The 27,538-nt window shown below is 46.5% G+C and overlaps 1 protein-coding gene across 3 annotated transcripts; it reads left to right on the forward strand.

Moving 5' to 3' along the window:
• The first annotated feature begins 308 nt into the window (after positions 1-308).
• Positions 309-27,200, forward strand: SAMHD1 (SAM and HD domain containing deoxynucleoside triphosphate triphosphohydrolase 1). 3 transcript variants are annotated; one of them, XM_074553470.1, is made up of 16 exons: positions 309-645; positions 720-786; positions 5,542-5,614; positions 6,905-7,065; positions 9,734-9,849; positions 11,807-11,877; positions 12,616-12,771; positions 15,348-15,448; positions 15,547-15,655; positions 16,160-16,341; positions 17,594-17,709; positions 21,149-21,288; positions 23,808-23,897; positions 24,943-25,047; positions 25,351-25,488; positions 26,525-27,200. In XM_074553470.1, exons 1-16 carry the CDS (start codon positions 492-494, stop codon positions 26,645-26,647), a joined length of 1,902 nt encoding a protein of 633 aa, XP_074409571.1. In that variant the 5' UTR covers positions 309-491; the 3' UTR covers positions 26,648-27,200. The 3 variants fall into 3 exon arrangements, with proteins under 3 accessions (XP_074409571.1, XP_074409572.1, XP_074409573.1); XM_074553471.1 differs by having other exon boundaries at positions 419-645; positions 16,160-16,251; XM_074553472.1 differs by lacking the exon at positions 309-645 and adding an exon at positions 2,592-2,704 and having other exon boundaries at positions 722-786.
• Positions 27,201-27,538: the final 338 nt, after the last annotated feature.

Here is a 27,538-nt window from a genome sequence, read left to right on the forward strand (position 1 = left end):
GAGCTGCGGTGAGGCTGCTTCCATGGCCCATGATGTCTTGGGAATGAGATCCTGAACGCGTTCGGGTTCAGCAGTGCTGTTCGAAGGCAGCAGCGCTGTTTAAAGGCAGCAGTGCTGTTTGAAGGCAGCAGTGCCGAGGCATCGCTTCCTTTGGGAGCCCCACGTGGCAGCTGCTGTTTGCGGGGATGTCTGGGATTTGGGACGGTGAGCGGCAGTGCCGGTGCAGGGTTCCAGGAACTCCACGTGAATCCCCTAGAGCAGGGTCGCCGCGGCGAACACGCACCGGCGGCCCCAGAGGGGACCCTGCCGCCGTGCGGGGTGCGGCGGGCTCTGCGGAAGGGCGGAGGCTCCGCCCGGGGCTGCTGCGGCTCCCGGGCCCCTCAGGCGGGCCGGCCGCCATGACCGGGTGCGGCTGAGGGGCCGCGAGGGCCGGTGACGTCACTGCGCGCCGGACCCCCGTGCCGGTGGCGCCTGCGCGGTGGCGGTGCGGGATGGGGAGCCCGGCGGGCGCTCCCGCCAAACGCGCGCGGTGCGAGGGGCCCCGCAGCCCCGGCAGCGACCCGCGGCTGTGGGACACGGAGCGGCTCTGCCAGCACCTCGCCCGCTGCGGCGTGGGCGATCCCGGCCTGCTGCGCCGCTTCCGAGGTACGGCGCGCCGGGGCCGGGGCCGTGGCCATGTGGCCCGGCCGCTGGCGCTGACGCTTCTCTTGCTCCCGCAGAGAGCGGGGTCACCGGGAGGATGCTGCTGGACCTGCCGGCCTGCGCCCCCGAGCTCATCCGCGTCTGGTGAGCGCCGCCCGCGGGGAAAGGGGGGCCGAGGCCCGGGAGCCGCGGCGGGCGCGCCGTGCCCGCGGAGAGCGGCCGCACACGCGCGTGGCCCGGCTCGGCACGGCTCTAGGCCGCGGCCGCCCCAGCGCCTCGAGCGGAACTGTGCCGGGGAAGGGCGAGGGAACGGCTCCGTGGGGCTGATCCCCAACCCTCGGAGCAGTTCCGGCTGATCCCAGCACAACCGCGGCGCGGACTCTTGCTGCCCAAATAACCTCGATCCTTTAAAAAGGTTTAATGAAAATCCCCTGGGGTAGCACAGTGACCTTTGGAGTGCTGCTGGGAACGCAGGAGTGAGCTCCAGGGGTTCTGATAGGAGCTTTTCTGCCTGAAGTTGCTGCTGCTCCAGCTCCAGGAGCGACAGCGGCCCCGGTGTTTGACAGAGCGGGAGGTGCTGCCCGGCACAGGCCGAGTGTCACCCGTGTCCCTTGGAGAAATCCCGGGCATTGACAGCTCAGCCTTGCAGCACTTGGCTGTCTGTTGTGCCGACAGCAGCGTGGGCTGCTGTGCAGAAAGAAGTGTTGTGGTGTGTTCGGCCTGTGGGTGAGTGGCCAAGTCCTTGCTGCCCTGAGCAGCCCAGAGCAGGCAGCCCGGCTGGTCATGGTCACCTGCCACAAACACGGGGATGCTGGCTGCTGTTCTAAAGTGCATAAAGGATTGTTCCCAACAGTGAGGGACGACTGGACCCAAAACCCTTTTATCTTTCTGGTGGTGAATATATTTTCTTGCTTTTCTGGAACAGCAAAGAGTATCTGTCCTGCTGTTCTGTGTGTTGGAAAGGCCCCTTTGCCCCTTCTCTGCCCCGCCCCAGGGATCCTCTTTTGCTCCCCTCTACTGGGATGTGAGCCTGCTTGCTCACCACATACTTCCTGGTGGTTTTTAGTCTTGCAATGTCTTTTCTTTACTCCTTTGTTAACCTTGTTTATACTGTTTCCCTCAAATTTGTCTCAAAACCCACGTGCTGGCTCCAGCTGTTTGCTGCTGTTGTGGTTGGTAGCCCCGAGGTAGGCTGCGGTGTGTAATCTGGCAGGTGCACACAAGTGCAGAGCTGTGCTTTCTGCTGGGGGTTGGAGCACTTTGGTGTTGGCACCTTGGCTGAAGGCTCCTCTGAGCTCATGCTGGGGCTGAAGGGCTCTTCCTCTGTTTTATTGAGACATCAGCGTGCCAAGGGGAGTGGGAATGGGCGGGTGTCTGGGCATGAGTATTAGAAGAGAATAAAAAGCTGGCGTGACGCAGTGGGACAAGGCAGAAGTGCTGTGCTCTGGACGAGGTAAGACGTGCTGGAGTCATTAAGGTATCTTTGATTTCCCTTTTTGTGGAAAGAGGGGTTTGAAGCGTGCAGATAGAAATGCTGTGATGTCGTGGAAGGCAGCTGAAGGCTTTGTTTATTGCTGAAGTACCAGGTAATTGCCTGACTGAAATGACAAGCTGATGTCTAGTTTTATTTAGGATTTGCCTGGAGGCCGGTTGCTTCTAGCAGGGAAGGGACATCATGTGTCCAGGACACACTGGACATGTGCAGCCAGTGTGGGGGGGTCAGAGACTGTCTGTCAGTGCTGAACTGGACAGCAGGATGGGGTAGCCAGGGTCCCTCAGCACGGGATGCAGGTGATGGGGACACAGGACTGTGGAGACCTCTCAGCTGATGTGGAGAGCAGATGGTGTTGGGTTTACAGGTGGCTTGTGTGTGGATTTTCTTTGTATAAGATATTGTTAACTTTGTATATGTTTCCTCCTCTGAGATCTGACATCTTGTTTCTATTAAGCTGAAACTGTTGAGAGTTGGATGAGAAATTGCTCAAGCATTCTGCTCTTTGTCAACGTCTCTCACTTTGCACTAAGAACAATTCATTTGCTGTCCCCTGGACACTGTCCTGCAGTAAGTTGGGTCATTTCTCTGTGACAAGCCACTAATGAATGCATGTCTTTAGTTCCCTGGGGTCCTGGATGTTCAGAGGGGAGAGCTGGGGCCAGTGGTGCCTGGAGGAAGGGCAGTGAGATTCCCAGGTGTTCTCATGTTGCTGGCAATGGATGTTTTGTGTGATGTACAGAGCACTGAACACAGATGATGAGTGGGGCTGGCTGTCTGACCTTTTTGGGCACAGGAAAGGGATTTTCTGGTCCTTGTGACCTGTGGTATGAAGGGGTCTGGACCAAGCAGGGAGGGGAGTGGGTGAGGAAGTGCCAGTTGTCACCATTTCCAGGCAGCCATCAGTAATGCTGCTTTGGCTGTTAGAGGAAGTGCAGAGTCCTGGAGAACTACAGTTTTCTGTATTAACAGGACTTGTCTTGCTTAGGGGGTCTGGCCTTGCAAACTTCAGGTGAAAAATGCCCTGTAGCTGTTTTCTATCTGAAGGAGGATGAAGAGCAGGGAAGGTGGGGCATCCAGGCACTTGGTCACACCAGGATCCACCATGCAGGGTCTGACCTTTTCCCAGTTCTTCTCCTCATCCCATCAGAGCAGCGAGTGGCTGTGTGGGACTGAGCTCCTGTCTGGGGTTAATGCACAACAATCCTTCTTGGAGCCCAGTGTGGGGCACAAAGGGTTGCCAGATGACAGATCTGAACAGAGCATATTAAAATACAAATAGTGGGGCCAGCAGAACTATTGAACTATTCTTCCCCTGTGCTGGTTGGGCCACACCGTGAGTGCTGTGTCCAGTTCTGGGCCCCCCAGTTTAGGAAGGATGGTGAGGTCCTGGAGCATGTCCAGAGAAGGGCAGCAAGGCTGGTGAATGGTCTGGAAGTCAAGCTGGGGTTGTTTAGCTGGAGAAGAGGAGGCTTAGGGGAGACCTTACACTCCCTGACAGGAGGAACCTTCTCCCAGGCAACAAGTGACAGGACAAGAGGACACAAGCTGTGCCAGGATGAAGTTAGGCTATAGACATTAGGAAAAAATCCTTAACAGAAGGAGAGATTGGGCATTGGGATGGGATAGGCTGCCCAGGAGGGAGGTGGAGGAGTCATCCATGGGGGTATTTAAAAAGACTGGATGTGTCACTTAGTGCCATAGTTTAGTTGGTAAGGTGATGTTAGGTCATAGGTTGGACTTAATGATCTCAAAGGTCTTTTCCAGCCTGGTTAATTCTGTGATTCTGTGTGAAAAATAAGTTGTTAAAAGCATTCATTATCTTAGTTTAATAGCTGCTGGTCACAGTGTTGATTTCTTTGCCCTCAGATATCATGGAACACATGCTGTCTGGGCATCACTAAGGGAGCTTTTCATCTTGGAATTGTGGAATGGTTTGGGTTGACATTTTTGATCATCTCATTGAGACCCCTGCCACAGACAGGGACACCTTCTGCTATCGCAGGCTGCTCCAAGCCCTGTCCAAGCTGGCCTTGGACACTTCCAGGGATGGGTGCCCAGCTGCTCTGGGCAGCCTGTGCCAGGACCTCAGCACCCTCACAGGGAACAGTTTTTTCCTAATACCCAACCTGACCCTGGCCTGTCAGTTTAAAACCGTCAGCCCTGTTCTGACAGTATCTGCTCTTCTAAAAGTCCCTCTCCCTCCTTTTATGGGTCTCCTTAAGGTATTGGGAGGCTTCAGAGAGGTCTCCATGCAGACTTCCCTTCTGCAGGCTGAGCAGCCCGGCTCCCTCAGCCCGTGTGCACAGCAGAGGTGCTCCAGCGCTGCCTTGTGCCATCTGAGCAGCAGCTGCAGCCCCAGAGCTCCCTGCTAGGGAAAGCAGCACCCAGTGGTTGGGAGAAACTCTGCTCACCAACAGCTCAAACATCACATGCCTTTGGTATGTTAGGGATTGTGAATTATTAAATGATTCAGATGAGAATATGTAGTGCATCAAGCAGTACTTTTTCCTAATAGTTGACACTTCATAGCCTTATTGTGTGTTAAATTTTATGTTGAAAGACTGATATCAAACTGATCTCAGTGGTTAACTGCTGGGAGAAAATTATTTTCTCATGATAGTGTTTGCTGTCCTACAGAAGCTGAATCCATTTAGCTCAAGGGCAAAGCTTGTAGACAGAGTTAGTAAAAGTAGGTGTGATAGGCCTATTATCTCTCTCCAGACTTATCCCACCTGTGCTCTTAGGCTGCTGTGGCTGCAGCAGAGAATCTGCACTGGAAGTTTAGCTGTGTTGTTTAGCTGTGTTTAATAATTTATTAAAAATGACAGCAAAATATCTTTGCAAAATAGAAGAATCAGTCTCAGCAAAATTTAAACTGCAGTGGTTTTGCTGCTGGAGTTGAAATTAATTTATGTAAAATTCAAGGTAATTTGATAAAATTAAACTTTAAACAGATGGTTGACTAACTACGAGAAATTTTTATAAAAATAAAATTTGTTGGGACTTTGACATTTTAGTTTAAGGAAGTTTTGCATCCTTAAAAAATGTCAGTTATGGGAAAGCAACGTGCAGCATCTGAATAAGTTTAAAGGACACTAGGTGTGGTTTACACAATTTTTTCATCAGTTTCCTGGTGGTTTTATTTCTCAGTTCTGTGTGAGTGGGAGAAGCACTTACGCTGCTCTACAGACATGTTCTGTAGCTATTTGTTTCCTTCTTTCTGTACTTGATTTTAGAAAGATAAATCCTTTCAATATTTTTCTGAAAAAATTGCAGTTGCAGTCTTCTTCCATCAAGGAACATCAAAGTAATGTGAATGTGCATGAGTAATTCCATGTGTACTGCAAATTGTGAAGGGACATGCATTGCAGACTTTGCTCTCAATGTCTCTTTTTCCTTGCTAGCTGCCCAGCTGAGCGATTGGAAGTGCTGGCGTGCCTGCCACAGATGCAACAGCAGCACATGGAGGTGATGAAGGTAAGCCATGCCATGGGGACACCATGGCCAGCTCCAGCCCCAAGGCCTGCACAGGGCTCTGCTCCCTCTCTCTGCCTCCCCCTTCTTGGCTTGGTGCTGCCAGCTGGTGCCTTTCCTTTGCACAGCAGCAAACTCTGGGCCCTTGGTGGTGGTGGTCTGTGAAAAACCACATTAACTAGAAGAAATAATAGAATCATCATGTGGGAGCTTTCAGTGGGCACCTCCACGTTGTGAGGGATTAAATGGGCAGAAGAGCTGTTTGACAAGCTCCCTTTCACATCCCTCTGTGCAGAGCCTCTCCTTGGTTTATTTTATTAGTTTTTCCCCAGGCCTGAGTTGACAGACTCCTCCTTGCTGTCATGTTTCCTGTGTCCAGCTGTTTCTCCCAGAGGTGTGTGTTGCTCTGACTGGCCAGGGCTGTTCAGTAGTAGTCTGCATATCTGCTACAGCCCTCCCAGCTCAGTGACCAGGGCTAGAGAGCACAGGTAACCCTTGTTTGCCTCAGTATTTTACCAGGATATGTGTGTGATGGAATGGTTTCACCTGCAGTTTAACAGCAAAGGTTAAAGATTAAATGTGTTTGCCTTTTCTACTTGAGTCCCTGTAGTTACTGAGATGTCTCTAAAAATATGTCAGGAAGTACTCATTTCATATTGTGGTCATTTTGGGGGTTTATATTTTGTTTTAAGAAAAAAGTAACAATCATAATTTCCACCCAGCAATATTGCATTTGATTTTAAAAGCATGAACAGTATCTGGGCAACCACTTTTGGATATCTCAGACATGCATTGCAGTATGCTGCTTTAATTAGAATAGGAGATTAATAAAGACAGCAGTTTTCACAGGTGTTAAGTTTTGGATTGACACAGTTGGAGATAACATTTTTAGGCATTTTGACTTCTCTTGCTATGTGAAATAGGCATTTTTATCTTTTTGGTGTCAAGCTTTAGAAGTTTCCCAAGACAAATTTTGTTGTGCAGAGAAGTTGAGGATGCCTGGAAGTGTTCAAGGTCAGATTGGACAGGGCTTGGAGCAGCCTGGTCTAGTGGGAGGTGTCCCTGCCTATGGCAGTATGTTGGAATAAGGTGATCCTTAAGGTCCCTTCCAACCCCAACCTTCCTATGATTCTGTGATAAATCTTGATATAGAGTTGACAGGATATGTCTGTTTTACAGAAGATGAACAATCTCTCCAACCAAACACCTGACCATTCTAGATATCCTTTACCTTGGTGCCTGCATCCTTTCAAAGTCAAATTTTAATTTTTAATTATTTTCTTGCTTCTGTAGGTTTTTAATGATCCTATCCATGGGCACATTGAGTTGCATCCCCTGCTGGTTCGGATCATCGACACCCCTCAGTTCCAGCGCCTGCGCTACATCAAGCAGCTGGGCGGGACCTACTTTGTGTTTCCAGGGGCCTCTCACAACCGCTTTGAGCACTCCCTGGGGTAAGGTGCTGCTCCCCGTGTGCTGTGGTGTGTTCTTAAGTTTGTTAGTTGCTCCCCCATTTTCTGTATGGTTTCTTCCTTTCCCAGGCTACCCTGTCAGTTAGGTTGCTATGGAAATGAAACTGCTTCTCCCTTGGTTTCTCTTATAAAGTGAAAGTTGTTTCCTCCTTGGGGTCAGTCAATCACCCCTTTTCTCCTCCCAGGTTTCGAGAATTTTCTTTTCTCTGGGAGTTATGGTTGGCTGTAGCCCCGGAGCCCCTCCTATGATTTATAACAGTTGGTTACTTTAGTATATCAGTTATGTTTCGTACCTCCAAATATGTATTTCTATTGGATAGCCGGGTTTCCCTGCCTTCTTCCCCCCTTTTCCCTTAAAACCCTCTCCTGCCCCCTGTTCGGGGCCATTTGCTGGGTGTTTCCCCTCCTTGTTGGTTCTTCTGCAATAAACCGACAGTTTACCCCCAGCAAGTGGTCGCCTCCTAATTCATCTCTCACCGCGCTGCTCTGAGCTATCCCCCAGCTCAGCCCAAGGCCAAGCCGCCGAGGGGGGCTGTTTTCTGATGCGCAGGGGCCCTGGCCTTCACCCCTCACCAGATAGCCGGATTCCAGGGCCGTGGTCGCCCCCGCGCACCCGTGCATCTCTGGCACCTGGATATCCCTGTCTGCTTCTGCTGCTGTGCTTGTGCTGCAGCCAAGGGGCACTGCTGTCTGAGCATTGCTGAAAACTGCTGGGGGGGCGTTTCTGGTCTCAAATGTTCCTGGATAGCCCATGTCGTTGTGGGCTGTTCCCTTGAATTTCTTTTAATAAAGACAGATAAACAAACCAAGATGGATCAATGTTAGATTTCCTTCCCCACCCTTTATTCTAAGAATATTATTATTTTATAATATAATAAATAATCACATATATAATTATATTACATAACTATTAAATAATAAATATATTATATAATAAATATATAATAAACATATAATAAATTGTGTATTATACAATAAATTATATAAATATTGAAATATTAAATAATAAACATATATTGTATGTTTTATACAAATATGAATATATTAATATATTTATATATCAATATAATATATATTTTATATAATATATTATATAAAATATAATAATATAATATATAATAAATATATATTTTATATAATATATTATTATTATCTAAGAATATTATTATAATATTATTCTTATTCTAAGAATAATGTTAGCTAAAAAAAACTGTGTTTTATGTTCCCCTAGTCAAAATACAAGTTTTAAAGCATAAACTCAATACCAGGGCTACTCTTATGATCTGCCAAACAGTTGTAATCCCCGCACATCATCCAGAACAGCCAAAATGAATTTGATCTGTAATGTTTGCCTTTGTAGGTAGATGTGCTTCATGCAATCCATGGCAGGTTGTCAGGCTGAGAGCTGTCATTCCATTAAACAGAAATATGATGGAGCCAAGGATTCATACATAAAGGTCATTCACACTCCTCAGGAAACCTGATGAATGACAAATTTGAGCTTGTTTTAAGGGTATATCTCAAAGAGTAGTTATTAAATTAAAATTAAGCTTGTAAGTGGTTTTTATTCAGATGATTTGGCCAGCCTAAAGTTGCTTTTGTTGGTGCTGAAATATTGTGGAGTAAATCTGGCTTACTTATAATGAGATTCAAATGGCTGTTTGCAAAAGGGTGAGACGAATAAGGCAGCCTGGATTGATTGCATTTGGTAAACCAAAAAGACAGAAATGTGATTGAATATAAACAAAGTTTTCACAACAGAAGTCTGAAAACTTCAGTTCTATCAGCAGCTTTTCTTTTGAACAGTTCCATTGATCTATTGAGTTAAATTTAGGACAGTTGTTCTCCACTTGTGTATAATGCCAAAGATTTCTACTGTATTACAAATAGAAGAACTGAGCTTTGTGTTCTTATTGGTCTACTAAAAAGCCATCCAATGGTGAAATTTGGACTAATGAAACATATTACCTCGTCGTAGAGGTAATTATTACCTTGTCCTTGTCTTGCTTTAAGCTGTTCTGAAAGGGGAGCTGTTGAGGCAAGTAGAAAAAGAGGTTTGTGCAGAGGTTATAATAAACAGTTTATGGGACTGTGTGCCATATATTTGCTCCTACTGGTTTTGTGCCCATTCACTTAAATAAATTCTCAAATCTAAAATGCATGAGAAGAAGGGAAATAATTGTCATGAGCTATTAATAAAGCAGCAGTTTGAAAAAAGTACCAAATGCTTTGGTGGCTGGTGTGGACTTTTGCAATTTGCCTTGGCTGCAATTCAAGGATTCAGTGTAAGCTGAGGTGCTTTAAGATTCTCCCTGTCTGTGGTGCACTGCTGTTCCCTTACACAGCTACCATGGGGTTGTGTGTTATGAAATACTGCAGGATGCTGCAGAGCCTCTGTGTTTTGGCATGGTATCCATTTGGGCATGGTATCCATTTGGGCATGGTATCTCATGCTTTTTTGCTTTTGGAGGACTCAAACTCTACTACAGGAAGCAGTTTGTGATTTTCCCACGTCAGGGTTGGGTATTCTTTATATGCTGCCTCTCAGATAAGGGCTGTGACTTACTGGAGCAAAACAGAGATGGGGAGCTTCTGGTTTTTGGTTAATCCTATACCAATGCTATATTTCTTTCTTTCCCTCCTGCAACAGGGTTGGCTACCTTGCAGGATGTCTGGTTCGTGCGCTGAAGGAGAGACAACCAGACCTGGGTATAACTGAGCGAGACATCCTCTGTGTAGAAATTGCTGGGCTTTGTCATGATTTGGGTAAGGAACACCTGAGGTGGGTTGTTGCTCTTGGAAAGCTAAGCAGGATGAAAAGCTGGCTGTGAGGTCAGAACATGTGAGCTGATTTGGGCTGCTTAGTGCATGGCCATATTCCAAGACAGGTTTTATCTGTTCTGTTTGGTCTGGAGTACATCTGTGGAGACAGTTCCACCTGAATCTGTAGCCACAGAATCTTCAGCCACCTGAATCTCTTAGCTAGTGTTTTGTCCTATTTATGTCCAAATGGTGCTTAGAGTTCTGCCCTCAGTGGCTGAAGTGTCCACTTCTTTCTGTGGTTTCTCCAGGTCTCTTCAAACATTTCAGAATGAAAATTAGCATTCCTTTCAAAAATTTTAACATTTATTTCATAGCTACTTCTTTTTTCAGAGCTGACACAGAATAATTTAATATTCTGTGTTGCTGCAGTACTTGCCTGTGGTGTAGGTGCTGGAACTGGTTGCTGAGTGCAGCAGTAGTACTTGAAGTTATCTTAGGAAAGTTTATTTGCTATACCCAAGTCTTCTTCACAGGTGATGGGGAAGGAATTACCTGGATGGTTGCACTCAGTGGTGGTTACAGGCTCCATGTCCAGTTTGAGCCCAGTGAGGAGTGCCCTGTGTGGGGTTGGTGCTGTTGGATGCCTCTGTCACTGATGGGGGCAGTGGGATCCATGCACCCCTGGGCAGTTTGCCAACAGCACCGAGCTGTGATGGAGTCACATGGAGGGAAGGGATGGGGCATCCAGAGGGACCTGGACAGGCTGGAGGGACAGACAGTGGATTGAGAGCACCCTCAGGAGAAGAACTTGGGGGCACTGATGGGTAAGAGAGGACCAGAGGCAGCCCAGATGTAGAATTCTTGGCAGAACAAGGGCAGGCTGTACTTTTACAAGAGTGGGACAACCCTGGCCTGCAGATTACAGAGTTACTCTGAAGACCATGTACTGTCCTGGAACAAGATAGCCCATGTGCTGTCCTTGAATGGATACAGCAGGAGAAAATGAGCATTGTGCCAGGATGAGCCAGATGCCAGGCACATTGTGGGACTGCTAATTTAGCTCATCTTAGCTAAAAATGCTTCTAGCAAATAACATGGATGTGTGAATGCAGCCACCTCACCAATGAGCATTAAGCACTAGTGGTGTGAGGCAGTGCAGAGAGGCCAAAGATGCCAAAGTTGCTGAATAAAGCAGAAGGACGTGGAGCCATGTTGGTGTGATTGTTGGTGCTCAGCCAACTCTCTGTGGGACCCTCTTCACCCAGAGCCCCCCTTGTGCTGGGCTGACCCCAGCATGGGCACAGCTGGGGGGGATTCTGCCCCTCTGCCTTGCTCAGGTGACCTCCACCTGCAGAGCTGCCACCAGCCCTGGGCCCCAGCATAAGGATGGGGTGCTACTTAGGCACCCCAAAATTGCCCCAAGGCCTTGGAGATACACAAAGGGCTGGAGCCCCTCTGCTCTGGAGCCAGGCTGGGAGTGCTGGGGTAGTTCAGCCTGGAGGAGAGGAGGCTCCAGGGAGGCCTTAGACCACATAAAAACGGTTCCAGGAGAGCTCAGAGGGACCTTGGACAGGGGCTTGGAGTGACAGGACAAGAAGGAATGGCTTCCCACTGGCAGAGGGCAGGGTTAGATGAGATATTGGTAAGAATTCTTCCCTGTGAGAGTGGGGAAGTCCTGGCACAGGTTGCCCAGAGAAGCTGTGGCCACTCTATCCTTGGAAGTGTTCAGGGCCAGGTTGGAGAGGGCTTGGAGCAGCCTGGGGTAGTGGAAGGTGTCCCTGCCCATGGCAGAGGTCTGAATGAGATGATCTTTAATGTCTGCTCCAACCCAAACCAGTCTAAGACTCTGTCATATGTCAAGAAAAGTCAAATACAGGAGAATTGAGATCCTAAGCTTGCTCAAGAAATTTTTGCTGACAACAATGTCTCAGACTAAACCTGTGTAATATTTATATTTAAGGTCATGGGCCATTTTCACACATGTTTGATGGAAGATTTATTCCACTCACTCGTCCAGATTTGAATTGGAAGGTAGGCTTTTCAATATTAAAATAAAAAGACAAACCTGAAATTTTTAGAGGCAGAATAATTAATCTTTAAAGAGTTCCAATGCTTTTGAGGCTCTAGTGGTCATCCGGCCTTACCTTATTGCATCATTTTGATGGCTTAATTGAAAACCAGAATGTTGTTTTCTGATCTTGTGATGATATCCTTGTTAGGTCTGCACTGGTCATTTTTGGTCAGCATTGTGCCTTAAAATGCATATTGAGAGCTTTCTGCAGAATATATTTTACATTTCAAAAATACCAACTGGCTGCTTCCTTTCCAGTAGGTTTAGTCCAATGGCAGGATATTCAATATTGTTTGAATTCAAACTTTCCAAAACAGTTGTTTGCTGTGAATGAAGTGCAGCACAGTCCTTTCAGCCTCTCTCCGCTTGTAATTTCTTAGCAAAATCAGATGAGTAAACTGGTTAATCTTTTACACAGCAAAATTGATTATTTTGTCTTTTAGCATTGTAACTGTTGCTGTTTGTCAGCACTCGGAATTAACAGCTCTCTGCAGCAGAGTGCATTTCTGGACTCTGTAAACCGGGTGATTTCCTCTTCTGTTTAATTGAAAATGAGCAGGAAAGCACCCGGCTGCTGCACTTCACACCAGCCTGCCCATGTCCCTGCTAGGCAGTGCTGATGGCTTGGAGTAAAGCTGTGACTGCAGGAAAGATGCTTAAACTGTGTAATACAATATTTGGATGGGTTTTTTTCACAGCATGAAACTTCTTCTGTTCAAATGTTTGAGCACTTGGTCACTTCCAATAAACTAGAAGAAGTCATGAGGTCCTATGGTCTTGTCCTGGAAGAAGATCTGTTGTTCATCAAGGAGCAAATAGGAGGGCCCATAGATGAAACTGCCTGTGTGAAATCGGTGAGTCAGGGTGTTGCTCCTGTGCTCATGCCAAGAAACATCTTTATTTCACTGAAAGAACAGATCATTTTGGCTTCTGCTATATGTTACTTCTAGCTCTATGAAATTCTGGGAATCTTGTCACAACTGATGCTGGAGGAGTGTTGTGTTTATTTCTTACAGTGCTGGTAGCTGTGTTAATGTGCTTACAGCTCCCTGAGAATTCTTACCCAAAAGCCTCCAGATCAGAGAAAAGCTGTAGAAAGTTACTTGTATTTAGGGAACCTAACTGGTGACTGGGATCCACTCAAGGGTACTGAAGAGTTGGAAGAAGTGCTCACCAAAGTATTTTTCATCATTTACATGCAGTCCTGGGTGGTGCCAGTTGACTGGAAATCAGCAGATGTGGCTCCACGAGGAAGGGTCAGAAGGATAATCCAGGGAACTAGAGGGCTGTCAGCCTGCCCTTGGTGCTAGGGAAGGGTATGGAGCAGATCATCCTGAATGCCATCCTGCAGCACCTACAGGACAAGCAGGGAAGCAGGCCCAACCAGCCTGGGTTTAGGAAATGCAGGTCATGTTCAGCTGGAGGGCAGGAAGGCTCTGCAGAGGGATCTGGATAAGTTGGATCAATGTGCCCAATTGTGTGAGGTTCCACAATGCCACGTGTTGGTCCTGCTGCAGGCTGGGGTCAGGGCAGCTGGGAAGTGGCTAGGCAGAAAAGAGGGGCTGCTTGGTTGACAGTGACTGAAAATGGGCCAGATGTGCCCAGGTGGGCAAGAGGACAATGGCCTGTACCAGCCACAGCATGGCCAGCAGGACAGTGACAGTGCCCCGTGCTGGGCACTGCTGAGGCCACAACTCAAATTCTGCATTCAGTTTTTGACCCTTCACTTGAAGAAAGACACTGAGGTGCAATGGAGAAGGGCAGTAGAGCTGGGGAAGGGTCTGGAGCACAAGTATGATGAGGAGCAGCTGAGGGATCTAGGGGGGCTTGGCCTGGAGTAAAGGAGGCCTCCCCTAGTCTGGGTAACAAAACTGGGCACTGGCAGTGATCAGGCAGGGAGGAATCCAAGCCTGGCCCAAGAGCCAGAGCCACAACAGCTTTGATGACAGCAGTGAAATGCTTGGATTTATTGCAGTAGCAAACAGAGGATAAGACTGGAAGAAATGAGTTGCCTCAAGAGGCAAGCAAGAGGGGATGGCAGTTGTTAATCATTGCAACTCTATGAAAGACCTCAGTCCTCTCCTCATTTTACACTTTTGTCATCTCTTCAAGGACACTCATTTAGTTGCCACCAGAGTAAACAACTGGTGGCAGCTGAAGTCAGTGGGAGATCTGTCAGGACAATCTGGTGCTAATCAGAATTTATATGTAGTCCCAAACAAGCAACCCACAAGTGTTCACACTTGCCCATTATTTTCTGCTGCAGGAGTGGGTGGCAATCCCATGGCAAATAGAAGGAACTTGGAGTAGTGAAATTGAGTCTGAGATCCTATAGGAAGGGGATGTCCATTTACAAAGTCCACAAGCTGATTTTTATCCCACTGGGCTCGTTTGCACACAAATCTTGGTGCCTGCCACTGGCATTGATTGTGTGCCAGGTTCTTTCCCCGTGTCTGGTTTGCCCTGTTTGGATTCTGTGCCTGTTTTCCAGCAGGATGCCAGGAAGGGGAGTGCCACACACGGTACATGGCAGCACCTGCCTGGTGCCAGGCAGCACATGGCACTGGCAGGCTGTGCACTGTGGTGCAGGCCTGTCATGACATGGACAATGGCTGCTCAGGCACCAGACATAAACAGTGTCCTGAGCATGTCCCAGTAGCAGAGCTCTGTGATCGTGGGATTTTTATCCATGATGTGTTTGCATCCTGCTGCTTGCATGTGTTTCTGTTGCTATTCACATCAGTTTTAGTATTTCTGTAGTGCAGGCAACATGGAAGTTATGTTTGCATACAATGCTTTCCACTTTCAGAATTTCAAGGCTACTTTATGGCATATTTTTAGGTGAAGAATCTTTAAATTTTCAAGAAAATGTGCACCTTGCATCTTATTATTTTGGTGTTTGTTTCCTATTTACCTTATGGCTGAATTGTCCCTTGTGAGGCAGGAGTTTAAGTAGCGGAATATTCAAAAATTTTTTCTTAAAACTTCTAAGTAAGTGTTTTTAAACTGTGTTCTATGAAGTTGTAGATTGCAAAAGATTGCAGGACAGTGACATATTTGTGTATTTAATTCCCTGAAAATGAAATAATTCCAAAATTTCCCCTCTTTGTTGATATGTTGTTTTTTGTTTCTTCATTCCCAAGCTCAGGCTTTCTTTTAGTAAAGTAATGGGCAATGAATACTTGTGTTCATGGGTTTTATTCTTCTTGAGATTATGAGAAGACAGTTGCTTAGGCCCTCTTCTGGATTTCTAATGCCTGATAGCTTCTGGAAGTACTTTTCTTTGTATTCTTCACTACTTCAGTGTTGGGTGTTCATCACAAGCAAAGTCATGGTGTATTCCCACTGTCTTTGAAAAGCCATTAGACATTGTTGGTACACTTTAATTTCTTGTTGTTTCTGAAGTTTTTCTTTTTGGCTCCCCTGTCAGTGGCCCTACCGTGGTCGACCAAAGGAGAAAAGTTTCCTCTATGAGATTGTAGCTAATAAGAAAAATGGCATTGACGTTGACAAGTGGGATTATTTTGCAAGGTACAAATCTTACATTTTATTATGAATTCCTATTGACAAAATGCTACCATATGTACAAAAATGATCCTGTGGTTGAACACTCTGTGCAATATTTCTAGGGATTGCCATCACCTGGGAATCCCCAATAACTTTGACTATCAGCGATTGCTTATCTTCACCCGGGTGTGTGAAGTGGGGAACCAGAAGCACATCTGCCCCCGTGACAAGGTGAGCAGGGGGAGCACCTGGGGGCACACAGGGGAGCTGCACCCCGTGGCTGGGGGTCCTGCCCCATACTCCCTCAGCCCAAGAGGGACAGAAGTATTGGCTGCTCTGAACGTTTTTCTCAGAAGCTGCTTTTTGGGAGAGGGACAGAGCAAACCATTGTTTGAAAGGATTTGTGCAAGGCAGATCCTGTCAGGGGAGACACTACAGACCCCTTAGATCTGTGTAATCCTGCTCCAGCTCTGCTGGGCAGGAAGGAAATGTGGCTGTGGTGAGGGGCTGCTAAAGGGATGAGGGGTCCTCTGCACTGCCTGGGGTCACTGCCAGCACTCTGCTCTCCTGCAGTGGCCTGAGCCAGTTTCAAAATTTGGGAATTGTGAATAATAATCATTCTGCTTTATGCTGTGAATGAGAGGAGATAAATAATTTGATTAATTGATTGATTGTTTTAATTTTCCTGGTAAGACAGTGGCAAAAGGAAATGCTAACAGGGTTTTTTTGATTCAGGAAGTTGGAAATCTGTACGAGATGTTCCACACCCGCAATTGCCTGCACCGGAGAGCATACCAGCATAAGACTGGCAACATCATTGAAATAATGCAAGTGTATTTTCCTTTCCTTCCTTTTCAATTTATATTTCAATTCTGGAAACAATCCATATCCGTTGGAATATTCAGAAAATCAATAAGGTGTGACATAGAATAAAAGCTACATCTGATTCTTGTGAAGAGACTTAGTGCTGAGAGTATCATAGAGGCTGTGGTTAGCAAAGCAAACAAAAGCAGAAAGAGAGGAGGACAAAAGTATCATTCCACATTAAATTAAATGAGAGGAAAATTGCTAAAAGCCTGAAGAAGCACAAGACTGGGGTGTGCTTAAACCTTTTAAACTGCTGACAGCTGAAGTCAAATCCTTATCTGCAAGTTAGAGACCACTTAGCTCAAACTGCCTGGTTACTAGAGCAAGGTTGCTAACAAAGTCATGAAAGAGCTCATGTAGTTTAGCTGAGGCCTGGCTTTGTGTTTATGTAATGCAGGATTTGTTCAGGACCAACTCAGCTGCCTACCTGCTGTTTTACCTCTCTTGTTGATGTCTACAGAATTTTCCTTATAACATTATTCTTTTTACTTTTCTTGAGAATCAGAATTACTTGTATCTCCAAATCTTTTTTTCCTTAGGGTCTTGTCTGCTTGGTAACTGTTGAGTTTGGTAAAAAGGAATGTTAAGGATTACACAGTACAAGAGTGATTTGGATTGCTTTCATTTCATAAACTTCAGCTCTTGATTTAGGGATCCTCTAAAACTCAGACTAAAAATGCTCAGGTTTGACAGTACCTATATATGACAAGTAAAACATATTTTTTAGTTTAGAAAAACTCAGTTCTTGGCTTCCTGTAATTATAGCAGCCTTTCCAAAACAGTGTCCAAACTGGCAATGACAGCAAGGTACATGGAAATTTGGAAGAACCTTATCTTTAGATTATAATTTTTCCCATCTGAAAATATTACATGTTTGTGATGCTTTCACTTTACAATGCTTTGTACGTTCTCAGCTAACTGGGGAGGCAGGGAGTCTGTAAAAGGGTTTGGTCATCTGTGAGGGAACCTTACTACAGCTGAGGGACCCTGTCAATGTTTTGCAGGGTTCTGCAGTTGTCTCAGCAGTGCTAAACCCAGTCTAAAGCAGAAAAAAGTGAATTTGCTCATTCATCTAAAGGTTACATTCTATTTTGAACCTGTCTTCAGTAAATCTCTGTTGGAATGTGCAGTGACAGCATGGAGACAAGATGTTGCAGTGATCAGTGTGTGCTGTGTGCTGGGGATACAGTTTCATCTGTTGTCTTCTGTTTATAACATACTAAATTGTTTCATTCTGCCTGTTGACCATTGAGGTGTTTCAAAATGGTATTATCCTGAAGTCATAATTTTGTCTCAAACTAGGATAACAGAAGCCTTTCAAAAAGCAGACAAATATTTTGAAATAAGAGGCTCTGAAGGAAAAGTGTATCGGATTTCTACAGCAATGGAGGACATGGAAGCCTACACTAAACTAACTGGTATGAGATGTCAGAATTATTTTTTTAAGTAAAAGAGCATGACTGCCTGTTAAAATGCTGGTTTTATTGCTTTTGTGCACAGAAGGTGGGGCAGGCCTGGACTGTCTAATGCTTGTGATCTGAAATCTTGCTGGAAGGGAGAGCAATACCTTCTAATTTAAAAGACTTTTATGTTGTGAAAGGGAGAAAGAAGCACTAACTTTGTATTCCACACATGTTCAGATTCAGCAGTGTTAAAGGTCCTGCCTGTGCCCTGAGTTTGTTGCACGTGTCACAAGGGGGATGTGAGTGAGCCCTAAGTGGTACTGCAGGTGGCTCTGTCAGGTGAAGTTCTGGGTGTGTTTTGTGGTGTGAAGCTGTTCCCAAAGCAGGTTCCAAACAGCTCTCGTGGGGTCCCAGGTTGCCCTGCCTGCCTGCCTCTCCTGGTGTGTGCTGTGGGGCCCTGGTGTTCCCCTGGTTGTGTTCAGAGCTGCAGTGGGGCCAGGCAGCCCTTCTGCTCCCAGGCGCTGTGGTTGGCTCTGTGTGCAGGGCAGGGTGCTGCAGGTCCTGCTCAGGGCTGCTCCTGATACTGGCAGCTCTTGCAGCACCTCTCAGCTGCAGCTCACCAGGACTTCCAAGCCAACACCCCTGAGTTTCCATCACCAAGCCTTAGCTGGCCAGCAGAGAGACTGAAGAACTTCTATCTTTGGTCCATGGATGAAGTGCCTGAGGGCACTGTTGCAGAGAATCCTGTGTGCCTTAGCCTTTGTCATGCTAAAGGCCTTCTGCTGGCAGTCCTTGATGTGCCACAGCCTCTGCAGTGTGCCCCCACTCCTGCTGCTGCAGTGAGGAGTCCCCTCTGTCTCTGTGTGCCTCTGCTCAGGGCAGGACAAGGGTGCCTGCTTTGAGGGGCAGTAGTTGTTGGGGAGCGTGAGCTGCATTGCTGAGCAGTGGAAGGCTGGGCAGAAAGGAAAGAACTGAGGTGAAGTTGTTGCTGGGGAATGGCTGGTGTGGCAGATCCTGCTGTAACTGCCTGCTTACCTCTGGTGCCTGGTGAGGAGCACAGCTCAGGGCAAGGGCAGCAGGGCTGTGCCCAGCCCCTCACAGTCTGCCACAGCAGGGAGCTGCTTGCTGGGACCATCTGTTCTGCAAGGAGGGTGATGTGAGGAATGTTCCAGCATGTACAGTGGGGCGTGAAGGATGAGTATGGCCTCCTCCTAAACCTCCTTCCTGCCTCTGGTGCTATGAGAGTAAGATTTTTCTGTTTTTCTTTTCACTCAGGGAATTTCCTTCCAATTGCTGCCTAAGAGATGGGAATGAACAATATTTAAGAGAGACAAAAGATGTAGCCAGGGAGGAGGAGGAAGGATGCAGTTTGCTGCCATTCTCTTGGGAAGGGCAGAGTGGTGGGAGATTTTGGGTGAGGGGCTGGGCTGGGCTCAGCTCTCGCCCTTGGGCTCAGCGGTGACACGGGCAGGCTGCTGCCCTGGGGAGGATTTGCTGCCACTGCAGAGCTCTGCCCTGCGCTGCTCTCTGCTCACCGGGGCTGAGCTTCAGCTGCTGAACTGGGACCTGTCCAGCACCCGACCTCACGGGGGAGGGACCCCAGCCCCGGCCCCATTCCTGTCTGTGGGACAAGGCTGGCCCTGGGTCGGTGCTGCTGGGCTTGGGGTTGGTTTGCCTTGCTATATACACACACACTAGCAAGGAACAGCTATTCCTTTTCTCCTATCTTTGCCTGAGAGCCCTGTCCCTTCAAAGTTATAAGAATTCAGAGGGAGGAGGGTCATCTTCTCCATTCCAAGGGAGGTTTCCACCTTCTTGGCAGACACCTGTTCTTTAATCCAGGACAAGTGCTTTCAACCTGGACAGTCCTTAGGGTTGTTTCAGCAGTCCCTGGTAAGTGATGCTTCTGTGAAATTGTCCAGTTATGGACCTCTACAAATGATGAACCTCTTTGTAGCAGGCACAGGGACTGCAAAGGCCCCGTGGAGAGCAGAGGCCTAAAGACAGGAAATGCCAAGTCATGGTGAATAGCTAGAAGCCCCTCTCTTCCACCTTTCGGACCCCAGCTTATCTCTCTGTAACCCTAAACCCACTCCCTTTTAACCCCTGCTATTGGACAGTTTCTGATCCCCCTATACCCTATAAAATAGGCTGGTTTAGCCCAGTTCTGTAAAAGAGTGTCACTGGAATTCACAGATCACCCAATAAAGACATTGCTGTGGAACACCAGAATGGCCTTCACCTCTCTTGCCCTGCGTCTGCCTGCCTGCAGCACAGAGCAGGCTAAGAGCTGAACTCACAAATAGCTGATAATCACTAAAGAGCTGATATCCATTATGCTTGCTAAGGTAGGCAGTGGCTGAGAGCTGCTTGGGAATCCAGGCAGTCAGTCCCCTTAAAGGACTGAGCTGTCCAGCCCGTGCTGCCTGCTTGGGGGCAAACCTGAACCCAGCAGGAGGCCAAATTAGAGGTTCTGCAGCAGAAGGTTCCCAACTTCCTTCCATGGTGGGTGAAGAACCATCAGGTGTTGCCTCCTGATTTGGCAGCAAATCCTACTTCTAGTAAAGGCTGAGACAGCGAAGCATTCCTTGTCACTGCTGCTTTTGCACAGGGATGTTCATGGGCTCCTTATTTCCCCTGCATTATCTATTCTTTGTCTGAAGAGACCTGGTCTGTGGCTCCTTATGGAGGAGTTCCTGGCTTTGGTTGACCTTGTCCATTAACCCAGCTGAAGGTGTTTTGGTACATGGCTCACAGATTGCTCTGGGCCCTGTTGGGAGCTCCTCAGGCTGGTTGCAGCTCCGGGTGGGCTCTTGCAGGGCTGTGCTTGCAGCATGTGTTGAAGCTGCCCTGGTGTTCCTGGCCAGGGGATGCAGTCATGGGGTGCAGATAAGGTCAGCAGCATCCTGGCATCAGCAGTCTCTAGGACAGCCAAAAATAACCTTTCTGCTCTGAAGCCACCTCAAAACAAGCCTGTCTTTCTCCTCCTGATGGTGGGAATCTTGCTGCATGTATCACGGTGTGTGGAGTCAGGAGGGAGGATTTTGATGCTTGCATCCAAAGTCTGAGAAAATCTGAAGGCTTAATGGCCATTCTTTATTTTTTTACAAGACAGAGTCTTTACCCATGTCCTGAGCTAGTTAGTGGTGGAGTTCAGGATAGTCTGCTAAGCAAGACTGGCTAAATAAGAGGAAAAAGTAATTTCTAGTGAAATAACAAAGTATGTTGCCAGGGTGAGAATTGAGATAGCTTTTCTGCCAACAGCCATTGTGAATCTAATGATAATTAAGATAATATTGACTTCTCATTGTCAGACTTAGTTCCCTCATTCCCTGAAAGTGACTTTCCTGAACCAGCAGTTTTTCTGATTGCTTTAACCTTTGGCCCTGTTTGTTCATTTTACTGTGACACTGGATTGTGACATACATAACAAAAATCCATGCAACTTTGGCAGACTATGTCTACCTGGAAATTCTGCACTCAAGTAATCCGGAACTGGAGGAGGCACGAGAAATTTTGCGTAAAATAGAACGACGTGAATTATACAAGTTTTTAGGAGAGACTCGACCTGAATCAAAGAAGGAAATTATAAAGGTAATGTCCCTTAGCAGAAGGTTCTGAATTCTGTTCCCTTAAAAATGTTCTTGAAGTTGCTGAACATCCATTTGTTTCTATGTGGGCTTTGTTTAGTTTGAGGGTTTGGGGTTTTTTTGTTATTAGCTATTTGAAAAACAGAGTCAAAAGTTTTCCCCCCATCTTTAAGTATCTGAGCCATGAAACATATAAGAAATTGGGGAAAGTTTTATCTACAAACAGTCAGAAAAATGCCAACAGATGGAAATTCAGAAGCTGAATTACTGCAGAAATATTTCCAGGAAAAACTTTTCTGAAAAATACAAAATTTTATAAAAGACTCTTACAGTCCAGTGATTGAAAAGGTTATTATATCATTTGACGTTCATGAAAATTTCCAAACAATTAGGAACTCATTTGCTTTGAACCGTAATTTGTGTGCTTTGCTTTGAGAATAAATATCAAACTGAATAATAACTGCTGAATTTCTTGGTGTTGAATTCTGTACTAAGCATGAGAATGCAGGTACTTTTCCCAGTCTTTTTCATGAGTGCTTTTCAAAGCAGATAGCAGTTTAATTCCTGTTGTCTTATTTCAAAATAATGATATTTTAGAGCTCACTTCAGCTGACTCAGCTGTTTTAATGTGCTACACTGTGTGATCAGATCATCAGTTACTTATCCCCAAATTTCAGCATCATGGTGAAAACTTTCTATTTCTGATTTCCAGAAGTGGATGTCTCTATCTACAAAGCCTTCATAAAAATAGTTCAGCTCTTTTAAAGAATAAGGTTAGAAAAGGACTACTAGATGTAGCTGTTTGAAGAGAAGCTTTGCTTGTGTTCTTTGTTTATGAAAAAGTCGTGTTAAGATTCTGTATTACAAAAGCAGGAGGAAATAGGTGAAAGCAAACATTAAATGGTTGTACATGGATTGTCAAGTTTCTGCCCTTCTGAGAAGAAGGTTGGGGTAAGTGGCCCAACAAATAAGGAGACAGGTATGAGAGCAAATGTTATGATTTCCACCTTTAAACAGCTCCTTTTAGAAACTTGGTAGCTTGCCTTTTAGAAGCTCCTGTGGCAGGAATGTCAGAGCTCAGCCTCCTCCCAGCTCCCAGACAGAGCTGTGTCTGCTCTGCTCCTTCCCACACCACAAGGTTGTGTCTGGAACCACTGAATGGTTTGGCTTGGGAAGGGCCTTTAAAGGCCATCCAGTCCAGCCTCCTGCCGTGGACAGGGATGACTTCACTAAAGCAGATTGCTCCAGATTGCTCCAATCCAGCAGATTGTTTCTGTGGTTCTCAGGCTGGCCAGAGCCAGGGGAAAATCCCAAAGAGCTTGAGAGTTCTCAAATTCAGGTTGAGTTTCCAGTTAATGCAAACTAGAGAGGTAAATTCAAAATGATGCAAGCAAAGTTAGGCAGTCGGATAACACGTATACATTCTGATACAGAGTAGAAATAATTACAAACAGGCTGCCTCAAGCCTGTTCCCTCCTGGCAAAGTTTTCCTCCAAGCTTGCTCTCAGTCTTTCTTTGGTTTCTTGAGTCACTGCAAACTCACTGCAAACCACACATGTGCCTTAGCTTGTCACTGTGTGTGATTTTCTACTCATCAGTCTCTGCACCTGTGCAATGAACAAATCAGCAGGAAAAAAAACCCAAAAAACCCCAAAAACAACCCAACTGCTCCTAGCAGAATTCCTTCCCTCCTGGACAGTCTCCAGACTGCTCTGGGCTGCATTCCCATGAGTCTCAGTTGCTCCCAGGAAATCTTGGTGCTTCAAGTTTTGCATCTTCCCCAGAACACAGCAGCCCTGAAAAAAGGCCACAGCCTTTGCATGAGGACATTGAGGACATTTCAGTGGACAGCTGTCCTCCATCTCACCATGCTCCTCTGCTTTGTGTTAGCCTCAGTGTCAGCAGGGAATATTCCCTTGGGGCCAAAACCAAACAAAACCCCTTTGTGGGTTTTAGCTTTTGTGGAGAACTTTAGCAGAATACTTTTTGTGGGTTTTTTAATTTTGTGGTTGTCTCTTGTGGGTTTTTTTATGTTTTACTGCATAGATATAAAAACTTTATCAGAGGGTAAGATCCTGCAAGCCCTTCATTTGAAAAGTTCAGTGAAAATGTCTAGTATTCAGCTTTGGGGAACTTAATTGTAACACATTTGTATTGTAAAACAGTTGATTGAAGGTACTTATTTTCTGCTTCCATGCTTCAGCATTCTGGATGTTGCACTCCTGCTCTCCCCCTGCCCCATCACCAGGTCTAAAGCTCCTCCTTCACAGACTGGCAGATTTTGGGTTTTCTCATTTGCATACATTTGGTTTGTTTCTAAAAACTGGGTTTTATACTAATGGCTATGGTGTACAGTAATTCAAACAACCAGATGGTTGCAAGAGTCTTGTCAGGCTGTGAAGAATTGAAAGCTTTAGTTTAGAAACATATTGTGTCACCTGTTGTGTTGCCTTGACCTAGACCTGAGAGTGCATAAATGTGATTTGAGTTACTGAGTTAATCCTTTGGTTTGGTTTCTTCCAGAGTAACAGCCTGGCAGAAAGCATTGCTAATTCCAAGCCAGAGAAGGACCCTCCAGATGTGGAGCTAAAGGCTGAGAATTTCATAGTTGATGTAAACACCTCTCAGAGCGGGTTCAAGTAAAAACTTCTCCATCACAGAGGGCCTTGTGTGGTGCAAGAACAAAGCCCCAGGGTGTCTGTGGCTGCAGCCTGGCTCCCTTGGAGGCTCAGAGGTTTCTTCTGGGGGGTTTGCTGTGGTGGGAGGTGTGGGGCAGGAGGGGGAGCCTCACTGGGCTGTCACCTGTACCCTGCCCTGGTGACAAATGGGCTCTGTTGTCACTGGAGATTGCTGTGGGGTTTGATACCTGGCTGTCACTGGCAGCAGCCCAGGCACCACTGGGTGGGTGAGGGAGGCAGGAAACCCCCAGAGGGAGGAAGGAGGCAAAGTGGGCTCCAGGTGCTGCACTCCTGGTGCTGGCAGGCACAGAGCCCCTGCAGCCAGCAGTGTGGGAGGGAGCTGGGGCAGAGGAGGGAGCTGGGGCACTCTGCAGGCTTCACCCAGCTCCGTCCCTGCTCTCAGCTCATTCTGGGAAGAGACACTGGCTTTCCACACAGTGCATCACCAGCTGCTCCTGCAGTGCCCTTGCACTGAAGGTTCCCTTCACTGGGCCAGACTGGAGCAGCTCCCTGAGCTTTGCAGAATTTGCCTGGGCTTTTCCCATCCCACAAACTGAAATGGTAGGGAAGTGGGTCCCTGCTGACCACAGAAGTGTTGGTGTGCCAGGCTGATGTAAATAATGTCTAAAGCTCATGTTTATGGTTGTGAGCTCTGCTGCAGCCTCTGTAGGTTGTGTGTTTTGGGGAGGCCCAGGCTGGCAAGGGACCAGTCCACTTCCAGTGCTGGAAACTGGAATGTTCCAGAGCACAGCTGGGAGCTGGTCACTGTAAATGTGAATATCCACCTGGCAGCATCAGAACAAGGGGGGTAGAAGAAAATACAAATACCAGATTGGTTTTTTAAGTAATAATTTGTTAAATACTGTTTCATTTCATGACTGTAATTTTCAGGAGTGGGGTGTGTGTGGCCTTTTATATTTATTTTGAGAAAACTAAAGACAAACATTAACAAATGCCATTTTCTTTTTTTTACATGCAAGGTTATCAGCATGGATTATGGAATGAAGGAACAGAATCCAATTGATAAGGTTCACTTCTATTGCAAGGCTGATCCTTCCAAGGCAGTTAAAATCAGTAAAGAACAGGTAGGTTTTTTCTTTCCTTCTGAAAAGCATTTTCACTACCTGTGATGGAAGTGATCACAGTCCTGGGTAGTTGTTCATGCAGGATTTGTGGAGAGGTGGTGGAATCCATGGCCTTGCAATCTTCAGTGTGACAATCTGGAACCCTGACAGCCTTTGCCTATGAACAGTATTTAACTGGAATACACTAGGAGTTGGAATATCACAATTGCTTTGGATAAAACTCATGGATTGTAGTGGAGCTTCTTACTGCTTTCCTTCTGTATTCTAAGAAATACTAAAGCTTTTTTCTGTTTTATTTCAAAGGTTTCAAAGCTTTTACCCATAATATTTATGGAGCAGGTTGTCCGGGTTTATTACAAAAGTCAGGACCCACATATTATTTCAGCTGCAAAACAGTACTTTATTCAGTGGTGCATACAGAATGATTTCACCAAACCACAGGTAACAAATCCACTCATTATATTTCTTGTTTAGAGCTCATAATCTTCATCCATAAGCTTGCTTTTTCAGTAACAAGTTGGACATTCAGGCCTTGCCTTAGTGGCAGAGGCCCCCACTCACTCACCTAACCCCTGGTTTTATCAGCTCCCATCTGGGGGTGCCTTGGTTTCACTGGAGGCTGGAGATACCTGAAAGTACCACAGGATCATGGAATCATGGAGTGGTTTGGGTTGGAAGGGGATTTTGAAGATCACCTTGTTCCAAAGCCCTGCCATGGCAGAGACACTTTGCACTAGACCATGTAGGGGAGAGAGCTGCATCCTCAAACAGGAGAGGAGTGCTGGGTAAACAGGCATGGAGAGCTGGGTGAGGCCCGTCCTTGTCATTCTTCTGGCCTGTGTCTGTTAGAGCAGGTAATTTTAGAGGGGCTTTTTGCAGATGGATCAAGCCACAGCTCTCCCTGGTTGTGGGGTGTGGTTGTGTCCTCTGACCCCTTGTTCAGGGTCAGCACATGCACCCTGCAGGCCCTGGGTGCTGCAGAGCACAGCAATGTCCATTCAGCAGCCAGTTCCTGCTCTTGGGCAGCCGTGGTCTGTGTTGGGGTGCCTGAGCACAGATCAGCCCCTCCTCTGCCTGGGGTGAGCCCCCTGCCTCAGCTGCTGCTCAGCCCTTGTTTCAGACAGTGCAGGGCACAGCCAGCACCAAGGGCAGCTTCATTGCAGCAGGGCCAGTGAGGGGCTGTGCTGAGGTCACAGAAAACACTCCAATGATTCTGTTAGTAGAGCAGTGACCTTCCAGATTTTCTGGTAATAATTTAGGAAGAACCTGACTGCTAGTGCTGATGCCTTTTGTCTCCCCACCACTCACTGCAGCAGTTTCCACCCCTGGGATGCACAGTCACCAGTGTTTATTGATTTACAAAGATTCTGGGACCTTGCATTGATTTTTTCCTGTTCAGCCTCAGGGTGAGCTGCTTTTCCCTGGCCTTAGAATGGAAAGCAAAAGTGAATTAATGTTTCCTGTATTTTCATACTAGGATGGTGATGTTGTTGCTCCTCATCTAACTCCAATGAAGGAAACCTGGAATAAGATGACAGATGATGAACACAGGAGAGCCTCAGAACCCAGCTGCAAACAAAGGCTTTCTTTTGATGAGTAACAGGTTTCTTTTTGGTGCTATGCAGTCTCCTTCCTCAGAAGCTGAGTAAATTTGAGCATCAACTTTTCTAAAAGCTGGTTGGACGCCTGGAATAATTCACAGAACAATGCAGAATGTATTTTGCAATACAGAATGTTTTAATGTAGATACTTAAAGTGCATCTTCCAGATGGACTTCTAAAAACCATTTTATTACAACAGAGTAAACTCAGTTCTCATTGATTTTTTTAATGTAGTGGCACTGTGTAGCAGGAGTAACTTTAAAAATTGCAATTCATTGTTATTACAAGATTTTACTACTCCATCCAGTCCTGGTCCCTTCCTATTGCATGACTGAGCAGGAAAAATCCCAAGCCAGGTTTGGTGGGGTTTTTGGGGGGGGGGTTGGGGTTTTCTTAGTGTCTGAGGAGGAGAGGGATAGGTATGCTTCTGAAAATACAGTGAGGTAAAGAAGAAAGTACCATGGGAGGCATCTTCAAAATTAGCAAAATTAATTCAATGGAAAAAAAAAAAAAAGGAGGGAGAGGGGAATCTTTTGATAATCAAAGCTTAAATTTCTGGTATTCAAAAAGCTGGTGCAAGCCTCTTGCTACAAGTGACCACAATTTTTATTGCAGTAACAATGCATTGCACTGCCATGCAGCCTTTTATTGTTTTATTGTGTATTTTTGATACATAGAATGTTGTATTTTTTACTGTCTGTCCTGCAAAGACTGCTCTAAAGGCCAGTGGTGTGAGTAGTTGCAGGAAGGCCCAGCTACCCAGGTGTTTGCCAGGGCTCAGGTGTGCAGAGAGGGCAGTGCCAGCTGCACCCAGAGCGCCTTGGCTCTGCTGTACACTGTCCTGGGCAGGCAGGCTCATCAGGAATCCCTCCATTCTTGTATCTGCTCTG

The sequence above is a fragment of the Zonotrichia albicollis genome, chromosome 17 (assembly GCF_047830755.1).
Source record: "Zonotrichia albicollis isolate bZonAlb1 chromosome 17, bZonAlb1.hap1, whole genome shotgun sequence".
NCBI lineage: Eukaryota > Metazoa > Chordata > Aves > Passeriformes > Passerellidae > Zonotrichia > Zonotrichia albicollis.